This window comes from Schistocerca piceifrons, chromosome 2 (assembly GCF_021461385.2).
Source record: "Schistocerca piceifrons isolate TAMUIC-IGC-003096 chromosome 2, iqSchPice1.1, whole genome shotgun sequence".
Classification (NCBI taxonomy): domain Eukaryota; kingdom Metazoa; phylum Arthropoda; class Insecta; order Orthoptera; family Acrididae; genus Schistocerca; species Schistocerca piceifrons.
The window spans coordinates 372309956-372323567 of record NC_060139.1 but is presented as its reverse complement, the minus strand read 5'-3'; the positions used below and the strand labels follow the sequence as shown (position 1 = coordinate 372323567).

The following is a 13612-nucleotide window of genomic DNA, read 5'->3' as shown; positions in this document are numbered from 1 at the left end:
GATTCAATGGTTCAGATGTTATAATATGCCAGGTCCCTGACAGGAAAGTTTGTGAATGTGCTTTACAATGTGAAAACCCCTCTCTCACAAATGTTCTGAACAACACTCAGTCTTTTAAAATATCCACAGTAGCAGTTAATCACATAGAAGAATGGTGTGAAGTAACCAGCATTGCTTGCTCTCCTCCTAGGCTGTTGTCATTTCACCCATGGCACAAAGATCATGTCACAGTCACGCAACCACGGCCTCCACACCACATGGGGCAGCGCCATGCCAAGCAGCAATAGCAGTCAGCATCACAACCGCTGCCACATGTTCCTCTTCCATTGTGCCATTCTTGTCTTGTTCAACATGGGAGGGCCGCATGCCCAAAGCATTGGATGACAAGTGACCTTCATAAAAAAAGAGGATATACTGCGTCTGGGTGCAACTCAACCTCCTTCACCGAACATAAACATGGACATGAACAGTGTTTCCCAAGTGATGGGAGCCCCCAACAAGCTCTACATTAAAGTACATGTGATGGACAAGATTTTAAAAATACAAGTGGACAAGGGTGCAGCAGTGGTTTTGTTAAATTCTCAAACCTATATGGATCTCGTCTCACCAGGATCGTCCTGTGTCTCGTCAGTTTGTGAGCTACAACAAACAACAATACGTACATTGGGGCAGTCCTCTACTCCCGTAGAGTACAAACCAGCTGTTCAATGTTTGACATGTGAAGTAGTAGCTGGTGTCAACATTGGAAACTTATTTGGGTTACATGCTATCAAAATCTTTGGGTTCTCTACTTCTGATGAAGTGCATCTGCTATTGGATCAAGTTTCGTACCAAGAATTGGATGTGCTTTGCTCAGAATATTCGTCCCTGTTTTCAGAAGCTTTAGGGTGTGCTACCAGTTCAAGGCTCACTTCATAATGAAACTGATCCCCCTCCCCCCCCCCCCACTTTATTTTGTGCTGGTCCAGTCCTAGTAGCTTTACGGGAACGAGTCAAATTGGAACTAAATAAACTTGTGTCTTTGGGTTTTATCATGCATGTCTTTTCGAGTGAATGGTCTACTCTGTTGGTAATTGTCAACAAACCTAATGGCAACATCTGGCTCTTTGGTGATTTTAAAATGTCTGTAAATTCACAGTACATTACTGACACATATCCCTTACGCCATCTGGACAAATTCTTAGAACGGCTTTCTGGAGGGGGGGGGGGGGGGGGGTTGGTTGGTTTGGGGGATTAAAGGGACCAGACTGCTATGGTCATCGGTCCCTTTTTCCAAAGACAAAGAACACCCACAGAGAATAAAAACAAGGAACAGAAGAGATCACAGACGATACAGAACAAGAGAAACGGAGACAAGGACAAGACAAAACGAACTAAAACCACACAGAGTGTGACGGTGGTTGGCCGACCATAGAAATAAATAAGGAAAAGCCAACCACTTACAATCACATTAAAAAACCAGTGGAAAATCATAGGCCAAAGGCCAGAGTCAACACAAAACAATAAAATAAAACAGAAACACTCAGAGTAAATGATAAAATCCCCCTGCCCGAATAAAACGTAAAACTAGGTCAGCCATAGTGGAGTCGTCTGTTAAAAGGGCAGGGAGCGTAGCAGGCAGCGCAAATGTCTGCCTGACCACTGCTAAAAGGGGGCAGGCCAGCAAAATGTGGGCCACTGTCAAAGCTGCCCCACAGCGACATAGAGGAGGGTCCTCCCGGTGCAGTAAATAACTGTGTGTCAGCCGGGAGTGGCCAATGCGGAGCCGGCAAAGAACTACGGAGTCCCTGCGAGTGGCTCGCAGGGATGACCGCCACACAGCCGTCGTCTCCTTGACAGCACGGAGTTTATTGCGCATTGGCAGTTCGCGCCATTCATCGTCCCATAGCGCCAAGATTTTGCGGCGGAAGACTGCCCGCAAATCAGTCTCTGGGAGGCCAACGTCCAGAGATGGCTTACTGGTGGCCTCTTTCGCCAGGCGGTCAACATGTTCGTTACCCGGGATACCGACATGACCGGGGGTCCACACAAAGACCACAGAGCAGCCGCAACAGGCGAGAGTATGCAGAGACTCGTGGATAGCCATCACCAAACGAGAACGAGGGAAACACTGGTCGAGAGCTCGTAAACCGCTCAGGGAATCGCTACAGATAACGAAGGACTCACCTGAGCAGGAGCGGATATACTCTAGGGCACGAAAGATGGCGACCAGTTCAGCAGTGTAAACGCTGCAGCCATCCGGCAAGGAACGTTGTTCGGAAAGGTCCCCTAGAGTGAGCGCATATCCGACACGACCAGCAACCATCGAACCGTCAGTGTAAACAACACCAGAGCCCAGATACGTGGCCAGGATAGAATAAAAGCGGCGGCGGAAGGCCTCTTGAGGGACTGAGTCCTTAGGGCCCTGTGCCAAGTCGAGCCGAAGGCTAGGGCGACGAACACACCATGGGGGTGTATGCAAAGTAGCCCGGAAAGGAGGTGGAACAGTGAAACCCTGGAGCCCCGAGAGAAGCTCCTTGACGCGGACCGCTATTGTACAACCAGACCGGGGCCGACGTTCTGGCATACGGACGACCGACCGCGGGAACAGGAGACGATAGTTTGGATGCCCGGGCGAGCTTAGAACATGGGCAGCATAAGCGGCCAGCAAACGTTGGCGTCGGAACCGCAGTGGAGGTACACCTGCCTCCACTAGTACGCTGTCCACAGGGCTGGTGCGGAAAGCACCAGTGGCAAGGCGTATCCCGCTGTGGAGAATCGGGTCCAGCACCCGTAACGCAGATGGGGATGCTGAGCCATAAGCCAGGCTCCCATAATCCAGACGGGACTGGATTAACGCCTGGTAAAGCCGCAACAGTGTAGAGCGGTCGGCGCCCCAGTGGGTGTTGCTCAAGCATCTCAGAGCGTTTAGATGCCGCCAACACGTCTGTTTCAGCTGCCGGATATGAGGCAGCCAAGTCAACCGGGCATCGAAAACCACCCCCAAAAACCTGTGGGTCTCCACCACAGCAAGGAGTTCGTCGGCAAGATAAAGCCGCGGCTCAGGATGGACTGTTCGGCACCGGCAGAAATGCATAACGCAGGTCTTGGCTGCCGAAAACTGAAACCCATGCGCTACAGCCCAAGACTGCGCCTTACGGATAGCGCCCTGTAGCTGACGTTCAACAGCTGCAATGCCAGTAGAGCTGTAATAAAGGCAGAAGTCGTCAGCATACAGGGAAGCGGAGACAGAATTTCCCACGGCCGCAGCAAGCCCGTTAATGGCTATTAAAAACAGACAGACACTTAAAACAGAGCCCTGTGGCACACCGTTCTCCCGGACGTGGGAGGAACTATACGAGGCCGCGACTTGCACGCGGAAGGTACGACACGACAGAAAATTGCGGATAAAAATCGGCAGAGGACCCCGAAGACCCCATCCATGGAGCGTAGAAAGAATGTGATGACGCCACGTCGTATCGTACGCCTTCCGCATGTCGAAAAAGACAGCGACCAGGTGCTGACGGCGGGAAAAGGAAGTACGTATGGCCGACTCCAGGCTCACCAGATTGTCGGCGGCGGAGCGGCCTTTACGGAACCCACCCTGAGATGGAGCCAGAAGGCCCCGAGACTCCAGTACCCAATGCAAGCGCCGGCTCACCATCCGTTCAAGCAACTTGCAAAGAACGTTGGTGAGGCTAATGGGACGGTAGCTGTCCACCTCCAGAGGGTTCTTTCCAGGTTTCAAAACGGGGATGACAATGCCTTCCCGCCATTGCGACGGAAACTCCCCCTCGACCCAAAGACGGTTGTAAAGATCGAGAAGGCGCCGCTGGCAGTCCACTGAAAGGTGTTTCAGCATCTGACAGTGGATGCCATCTGGCCCAGGAGCGGTATCAGGGCAAGCAGCGAGGGCACTGCGAAATTCCCACTCACTAAATGGAGCATTGTAAGATTCTGGGTGGTTGGTGCGAAACGAAAGGCTCCGACGTTCCATCCGCTCTTTAATGGAGCGGAAGGCCTGGGGGTAATTCGCAGAAGCGGAACTCATAGCAAAATGCTCTGCTAAGCGATTGGCAATGACGTCGGAGTCAGTACAAACTGCTCCATTCAGTGAGAGCGCAGGGACGCTGGCAGGTGGCCGATAGCCGTAGACGCGTCGAATCTTGGCCCAGACCTGCGAGGGAGTGACATGGAGGCCAATGGTGGACACATACCGCTCCCAGCACTCCTTCTTGCCTTGGCGGATAAGGAGGCGGGCCCGCGCACGCAGCCGTTTGAAGGCGATAAGGTGGTCGAGGGAGGGGTGTCGCTTGTGACGCTGGAGCGCCCGCCGGCGATCTTTAATCGCTTCAGCGATCTCAGGCGACCACCAAGGCACAGCCTTCCGCCGAGGGGACCCACAGGAATGGGGAATGGCAGATTCGGCGGCAGTAACGATGCCGGTGGTGACCGATTGAACCACCGCATCAATGTCATCGGTAGAGAGAGGCTCAAAAGCGGCAGTGGAGGAGAACAAGTCCCAGTCAGCCTTATTCAGAGCCCATCTGCGAGGGCGCCCAGAACAGTGGCGCTGTGGTAGTGACAAAAAGATCGGAAAGTGGTCACTACCACACAGGTCGTCATGCACACTCCATTGGACAGACGGTAAGAGGCTATGGCTGCAGATGGAAAGGTCAATGGCGGAGTAGGTGCCGTGCGCCACACTGAAGTGTGTGAAGGCACCATCATTTAACAGCGAGAGATCGAGCTGCGACAATAAATGCTCAATGATGGCGCCTCGACCTGTTGCCACTGACCCACCCCACAGAGGGTTATGGGCGTTGAAGTCGCCCAATAGCAAGAAAGGTGGCGGCAATTGGGCGACCAGTGCAGCCAGGACATGCTGCGAGACATCACCATCCGGTGGAATGTAAAGACTGCAGACGGTAACAGCCTGTGGCGTCCACACGCGTACAGCGACAGCCTCTAAAGGCGTCTGGAGAGGGACAGACTCGCTGTGCAGAGTGTGAAGGACATATATGCAGACGCCACCAGACACCCTTTCATAAGCTGCTCGGTTCTTATAATAACCCCGATAGCCACGGAGGGCGGGGGTTCGCATTGCTGGAAACCAAGTTTCCTGGAGAGCAATGCAGAAGAAAGGGTGAAGGCTGATAAGTTGGCGGAGCTCAGCGAGATGGTGGAAGAAACCGCTGCAGTTCCACTGGAGGATGGTATTGTCCATGGCTGAGAAAGGCGTGACGGGACGGGGAAGGCAGATTACGCCGCTGGGTCACCTGCTGCCTCCGATTGAGCACCCGTGCTAGTGTTATCCATGGCGTCTGAGGGACCGGCGAGTTCTAGGTCCTCAGCGGACGCCAGGATCTCCACCTCGTCCTCAGACGCAGAGCTGTAAGGTGGCGGTGGGGTGGCTGCCACCGCGAGTTCCTTGGGCTTAGAGCTCTTCTTCTTTGATTTCCCACGCTGCTCCTTGGGCTTAACTGGCTGGGAGGGCTTCACCGATTCAGTCTCCGGGACTGAGGAGGATCGTGAAGCCCGTCGACCAGCTGATTGCGGGCACTTACGCCACTGGCGGTCGTCAGCCTTCCCACTGGTGGAAACCTGGGAAGGGAGGGACCCGAGGGACCCCTTGCGAGCGTGAGAAGCCGAAGAAGTTGGACACTTCTCTGGCTGAGAAGCAGGGACGGACGTCCCTGATGGGGGGGATGGTGTTGCCCCTGAGGTAGGTGGCGCAGGAGCAACCCGGTGGGTAGAGCCCCCCACTGGCAAGGGGGCAGGAGGAGTCTTACTGGTTATCGAGCTGGCTGGAAGTCGTGAAACTGATGGGGCGAGCACAGGTGTTGTAGCGGCGGCGTAGGATGACGTCATTCGCACGGGATGTAATCGGTCGTATTTCCGCTTGGCCTCAGTATAAGTCAGTCGGTCCAGGGTCTTATATTCCATGATTTTGCGTTCTTTCTGGAAGATTCTGCAGTCTGGCGAGCAAGGTGAATGGTGCTCCCCGCAGTTGACACAGATGGGAGGCGGGGCACATGGAGTATCGGGATGAGACGGGCGTCCGCAATCTCGACATGTGAGGCTGGAAGTGCAGCGGGAAGACATATGGCCAAACTTCCAGCACTTGAAGCACTGCATCGGGGGAGGAATATAGGGCCTGACGTCACATCGGTAGACCATCACCTTGACCTTTTCCGGTAACGTATCACCCTCGAAGGCCAAGATGAAGGCACCGGTAGCTATCTGATTGTCCTTCGGACCCCGATGAACGCGCCGGACGAAATGGACACCTCTGCGCTCTAAGTTGGCGCGCAGCTCGTCATCAGACTGCAAAAGAAGGTCCTTATGGTAAATAACTCCCTGGACCATATTTAAACTCTTATGCGGTGTGATCGTAACAGCAACATCCCCCAACTTATCACAAGCAAGTAACCGTCGTGACTGGGCAGAGGATGCCGTTTGGATCAGGACCGATCCAGAGCGCATTTTTGACAAGCCCTCCACCTCCCCAAACTTGTCCTCTAAATGCTCGACGAAGAACTGAGGCTTTGTTGAGAGAAAAGACTCCCCATCAGATCTCGTACAAACTAAGAATCGGGGCGAATAAGTGCTACTGCCATCCTGAGATTTACGTTCCTCCCACGGCGTGGCCAGAGAGGGGAACGTTTTCGGATTGTACTTTTCAGCATTAAATTGAGCCCGAGAACGCTTAGAGACTGCTGGCGGCTGGCCGCCAGCGAGAGATGATGTACCACGCTTCATTGCGGGTCATCCGCCCTGATGCCACCTACTCCGACCAAGGGCCCTCCCCACGGGCGCCACCCAGCCGCAGCAATAGCCACCTGGCAGGACGGCCATTGCCGGGAGTCCTGATGCCCCAAGGAGATGGGCATCTACTCCTTGGCATACGTGGGGAGTTAACGGCGCAGGCATCAGTAGAGCGATCCCTGTGTTGTCAGGGGGCTACAACCAAGAGGGTACATGGCGACCCCACCACAACGGACTGGCTACCGTGCTGGATCTTAGGTGCAAAAATGGCCAAGGTCGTCGTCACAGTTAAAAGAAACACTGCAGAGTGCAGCGTGGTAATCGCCCAAGAGATCGAAAACGAGCGGGACACCATTGCAACGACGAGAAAGACGGCTATAGGTCTAATTGCACGAAGGATACAGTGCACCATGTAAGGTGCCCTTCCCCAATTGGCTCGCTCTTCGGAATAATTTAGATAGATGGAGGTCAAACCCGAGAGGGGACCATCACATAAGGCCGAAACGTTGGAGACTCCTTTTAGTCGCCTCTTACGACAGGCAGGAATACCGCGGGCCTATTCTAACCCCCGAACCCGCAGGGGGGAGGGGGGGGGGGGGGGGGGCAATATTTTTACAAATTAGACTTGTCACAAGTCTACTTAAAACTGCCTCTGGATGATGATTCCAAATGTGTACTCACAGTGAATACCTCCTTGGGGTTGTGCCCTCACAATGAATGCTTCTTTCGGGTACTATCAATACCAGCACCTGCCATTCGGCATGTCTAGGACTCCTGCCATTTTTCAATGATTTTTGGAGCAACTCTTGGCCACCATGCCAAGGTGCATTAACTACATAGATGATATTGTGGTTTCAGGTTTCATCAACAGATGAACATTTACAGAACCTTTGTCCCTAGTTCACAGTGCAACAGGTTGCCCGTTTGAAATGCAACTTGGACAAATCACAATTTTTTCAGCTGTCTATCATCTATCTCAGTTTTGAAGTCTTGCATGCTGGCGTCAAGACCTTATGCCAGCAAGTAGAGGACATTACAGCTTTGCCATGTCCTACCTTGTCAAAGAGTCACAAGCCTTTCTCGTAAAGACTGCTTACTACCATAAATTTCTTCCTGGTGCAGGCACATGGGCCCAGCCATTCATGGTCCCTTATATACAGATGTTCCCTTTCACTGGTCACCCATCTGCAAACATGTTTTTACCTTATTATGGTCAAAATTACACTCGTCATCTTTCTTAGGTACCTTCAAACCACAGAAACATCTTGTTTTTGCTACAGAACCTCTCAGTATGACCTGAGGGACATTCTTGCACAAAAATATGCTGACTGTTCCACACACCCTACTACGTACACTTCCAAAGCTTTGAATCAGGCACAACAGTGCTACTCACAGATAGAAAAAGAAGCCCTTGTTATTGTGTACAGACTCAAAAAATTTCATGTTTTTCTATATGGTTCTAAGTTCATTTGGTTACTGATCACAAACTTCTGGTTTCTCTTTCCAGTCCTTAGGCATCTTTACCGGAAAAGGCAGCCCATTGCCTGCAGCACTGGGCTCTGTTTCCGTCACTCGATAACTATGCGATTCATTTCCGACCCACAGCACAACAGGCTATGGTGGATGCTCCTTCTCAATTGCAGATTGGCTATGACCCAGAATTTGATCAGGATGAACTGTTGTGTTTCCATTTAGATGTCAAAGCCCAAAACACCATTGACAGTTTTCTCATTACCAATTTTTAGATTTTGTTGGCAGCTGCAACCGATCCTGTCTTATGTCAGGTTGTTCAGTTTTTCCACCACGGCTGGCTGGATACACCATCTGGCTGAGCATTGGATCCTTTGCATAATTATTATGATCTCCATCAGCGCCTCTCAGTTCTTGATGGTGTGCAACTGTCGGCTACCAAAGAGGCTGTCTGCAGGGTTGTGATTCCACTCGTGGGGTATCATGTGCCTTCTCCACCTGGATCACTGGGGCATTTCTCATACAAAATTGCTTGCCTACCGCCACACGTTCTGAGCAGGTACTGACAATGAGATCATATTCATGCTGATTTTGCAGGTTGTTCCGTAACTCCTTTTGGCTTGTAGTAGTTGATGTTTTCTCAAAATTCCCTTATGTGGTTCATTTCCTGTCCACATCCACAGCAGTTCTGGTCACCGTAGTCTCGAAGATTTTTTCCTTAGAAGCATTGCCTTATACATTTGTGACGGACAACGGCACACAGTTGTGTCTCAAGATTTTTGAAGATATCTGAACAAATAGTGGCATTCAGCATGTTACAGCCCCCCCCCCCCTCTCATCCCAGTCCAATGGAGAGGTGGAGCAGCTGGTCCATACATTCAAAATCCAGACAAAAAATGTATCACTCAATCTTTTCCCAAGGAAGCCCTTGATAGGTTCTTGAGTTCAACATGTTTACTCCAGTTGGCAACTATAGTCCAGCAGAGCTACTTCAAAGTCACCAACCCCGTAAGCCCCTTCTATGCTCCAGCAGATTTCCAGTTATCCACCAGCACCCACCTCACATCGATTCCATCCACTTTGCCCGTGGTTTGGCAGGTAACTTAAGTGGATACCAGCAGTCATCCAGTGCTACCGAGGCCACCGCCTTTGATGGTTTGGTGTCGTCACTATGAGTAGCTCCATCCACGTGTGACAGACAGCACACAGAAGAGCCCTCCACCCATGTGGCCGACTGTGCTGGGCCCCGCAGCACGTTCCACGCATCCTCCAGGTCCAGCACCGTCTTTGCACTGGGTGTCACCACCACCGGGTTGATTTGTCAGTGCTGGGCCACCTCTACCTCCACAGCCCATCACCACCACCACCATCGCCTTCTCTACTGCCTCCATCATGGAGTACCTGCCTGGATGTAGACATAGATACAACAGCATTATCACCAGTGCTGCCTTACAGCCTCTTGTGAGGAGTGGGTGCCGGATCTATCCATGCCATGCCATTCAGACCCTATTCTCCTGTGTCTGCACAACACTTGCTTCAGCATTTGTCACCTACCAGTGAAGACATGGACATGTCCACAGTGAAAACTTTTCCCCAAGGAAGAAGGAGTATTGTAACTCTATAGTGTGAGTGCGCATAATCAAACACTGTGCAACACAACTATCTCCAAGGCTTGCTTAGAGAGGTCGCCTCACAAGTTGGACAGATGGCACAGCAAGTGCCATGCTATGTGCACATCAGCCCAACATAACACTGGCGCGCCAGGCCCTTGGTCTAACTTATGTTTACTTAGTTATCATAAGCTTACCCATGAGGCTGTATACAGATGTGTTCTATAGTTATGAGCCTTTGTACTGTTCTGTACTTCATTCAGTGTTGTTACGAATCTCTTCATATGAAAGCAGAAAAAAACTTGGTTGGTGTTACTTCTGACATTGGGTCTGTACAATGTTACAGGAGAAATAGTTATAAAGGCAACATAAAGCATTAAACACTTCAATTTTGTTCAATATTTTAATTATAAATTGTCACACAAAACTGATTAATTTCTGGGTTCATTAAATAGTTATGTCATCTTTATCTATCTGGTCTAACAACACTATTTTAGTTTACTGTACTGCCGCAGTGTGAAATCAGCATAACAAGAGTAAAGAATGTATAAGGCAAATTATTTCAATTTAAACTCACCTCCTTAAAGAGGGCACCATAAAATTGGACAATACAAGGACACTCATTGGACTTCATAACAACTTCAAGATCCATTAGCAATTGTTTTTGTTCCTTTTCATCTACTGTAGAGCGAATTCTCTGCCAACAACAATAACAATGATCACAATTAACAACATAACTCAAGATGAAAAACTTTATAATTGTGCTGACTGTTCTATTTGTGTTGAAGTTATAGTACCTTCACAGCCATTACTGTATTACTTGTCCTATGCACCATCTTATTTACAGTACCAAAAGCTCCTCTCCCAATTTCACCAAGATCTTGCAGATCATCTGAAGTGAAATCGTAGACCTGATCAGAAAGAGTTTTCTCATTAAAATTCCTTAATGACATAATCAATAATCCTATCTCCATTAAGTTACTAGATTTAAGAAGTCAAGATGTTTACCAAAGTAGGTGACACTTGAAGTTTCCCAGTGGACTGGATACTTTGACACATTCTGAATTTCTCCCTGCAATGTACAAAAATAATACTTAATTAAAAATATTAACAAAACAATGAGAACATTTTATTTTTCATGTTTCCTTATAGACAGCAACTTCAGTGAAAAGTTGAATATTCTGAAATTTATTGTGAGAAGCTGTTGCCTTTGCAAACAAAGCTTACCACAAAAACTGGGTTTCTTTATTTATTTATCAACAGTATGAGACATCTGCTAGAAGACCTCCCATATGTGTCTCACAAACATAGTATAAAGTAAAGATTACAGTGTTTATCTACAAGTTAATGCCAGCCAGTTGTAGATGAAGTAAGTTTTTATACATCACTCCATGCTGTTGTGAAATAATAACAATAACAATAATTTAAAGGAAGTGTAACCAGATTGCCTCCTAAACTTAGATAAAAAATAATGTACAGTGGATCCCCTAAAAGTCAGGTTTAATAAACTAGCCCTCAACACTATAATGAGGCAGTTTCTCAAGAACTGTGGAGGAAATAAGAGTCTATCTGGAAAGTTCCCTAACACGTAAATTAAAATATGCATGCGAATTTACAAAAGACTTTACGTAATCAGCCCCCTCAACCTGTCTAGGTGGCCCTCTGAATGCTGGTAACAGAGATACATTGAGTTATGTATATGTTTTTTGGAAAAGAAAGAAGTACACCTAAGCCAAATTGGGAATGGAGGATGAGGGAGGCTTGACACTTGATTTTTGGCAACAAAGTGATTTGATCTAAGTGTCATGCTCATAGGGACATGAAAATGTAGCATCTATTATTAGCAAAATTTTAATCTATTTCTGACTAAGATCGCATCTACTTCAAAAATGATTGTATGTTCAAAGTTAAAAAGTTTTCAAGCTGTATGTCTGAAGATGAAGCTTTAGCGCTTTGAAATTCATTATTAAAAATAATTTTAAAAAGTGGTGAATGGACAGCTTTTTGACCGAAATGTTGGATTTTGCAAAAAATTCAGCAGTTTTTCCCTCCCTATTGAGGTTTTTTTTCTGGCTCTATTCAAGCAGCCAAAAAATGATTGTGTCTGTTGCGAAGCAGCAGCATTTTCCCACCAGTATAAAGTGTGTCCTCTCATTTAATTCACAGCCTTATGACCAACACACAATGCTACAGATAGAATGAAAACGGCACTTACCTCAGAAGTATAACTCTATTTGCAAATTAGGGAAGAATTCTGACGTGGTTGAAATACAATGACAAGTTTCATTTTCCAATCACTGTAATGCACTGATCAGATGCTATCAATTGGTCACCAGGCACAGGCTTAAACAATCTACAATTAAGACTGCCAGAGCACAGAGGAAAAGTGTGAGGGAATACTACCTATTTGACACACCCACACTTAAAAACAAAGGCCATCTAAAACTTGCATTAAAGTGTCCACATTATACCAAATTTTGAGCTTTAGCTAGCAAACACATTTACATGTTTCTTTGTTCTACAATGTTAGGTCTCATGGCAGAATCCTACATTGTGTTATGCAGCATGTATCTTTTACACACCACGCAATTGGCCTCAGTTGGTGTGGCACTAGTGCATCGAGTGCACTGATACGTCATTGCATTCATGCACTTTTTACTTTGAAAATACATTCTTATGCACATTATCTTTCCAAACTGGACTTCACCAGATGATGTGCAATACAAGTAACGAAAAATTGGATAAATTTTCAATATTTATATACAGAAAATACCATGATTTCAAACTATCTCTGGTGAAATAGTTCTTCAGGATACAATTCAGTGTTAAATAGTATCTGTTAGGTAATTTCAAGTTTTTGTCTTTTGAGGCAGAAGTCACATCTATATTCACATTCATTGCACAATGCGAATTTTTCAGGTCACTAGTTACGGAGCAGAAACCCCGCCTTGTTTTGGTAAAGACAAAGTCATATGCATTTCACTCAGTTGAGGCGATAATTTGTTACAATTTTATATAACTTGCAAGTAACAGTCAGTCATTCAGACATTCTCTACTGGTGATGCTATGGCAGTCTAAGAATTTATCCTCAAAGTCTTTCATTGTGGTTTGGCTGAATAAAATCCTATGGGTTTTCAAGCTGAATCAGCTGGCTTATTTCACAAGCGTTTCATTGCTACCCCCCACAACAAACACCAACAACTCTCCATCCTCCTCCATCAAGATTTAAGACTACAAGTAGGTTTATTCAACACTGTTTGCTTATTCAACACTGAGCTATGTTAACGTTAGATGCTTTGGGAAAATCAGTTATGACTCTTCAAAGTGAGCTTTGATTGACATCAAAAAATTTAGACTGGCAGCCACAATTTCAGTGAAATTTGCTCAAACAATAGTTTTAAATTAATTCTATTCCTGGGTGAAGAATCATGAAACACATTTCATGCACCTTGTCCGTTTTCCAAGAATGTTGGATAAAATGGTGAAAATTACAGTTCTTTGTAATATGAAACTCATCTTCTAACATTTGATGTTTGAAATATAGGCTCAACAGGAAAATCCCAGACAAGAGAGTGTGAAGTTCCTGTGGAGGAATACCAGGAAAATGAAGATGTAAAGGTTGTGAATCAACTAACCATAGTTATTAATGGTGAACATAAGTGATGATAGCAAAAAAACGTTGGAAAAATTGGACTATGCCATATGAAGTCATTGGAGTTTGGAATTGTTGCAGAAACTGAGAGGTGCTAAAGTTTCTTGGTTGTCTGTAATGGGTTTTAGCACCA

General features: G+C 47.4%; 1 protein-coding gene across 4 annotated transcripts in view; it reads right to left on the bottom strand.

Annotated features, from left to right (window-relative positions):
• Window positions 1-13612, bottom strand: part of LOC124777540 (dual specificity mitogen-activated protein kinase kinase 4-like) — a 135342-nt gene that overhangs the window by 31306 nt on the left and 90424 nt on the right. For all 4 annotated transcript variants that reach the window (XM_047252996.1, XM_047252993.1, XM_047252995.1 and 1 more), the window contains 3 exons: window positions 10836-10899; window positions 10625-10738; window positions 10405-10524 (listed from right to left, as the gene is read on the bottom strand). In XM_047252996.1, the coding sequence (XP_047108952.1) occupies window positions 10405-10524; window positions 10625-10738; window positions 10836-10899 (298 nt within the window). The remainder of the gene's footprint in view (window positions 1-10404; window positions 10525-10624; window positions 10739-10835; window positions 10900-13612) is intronic.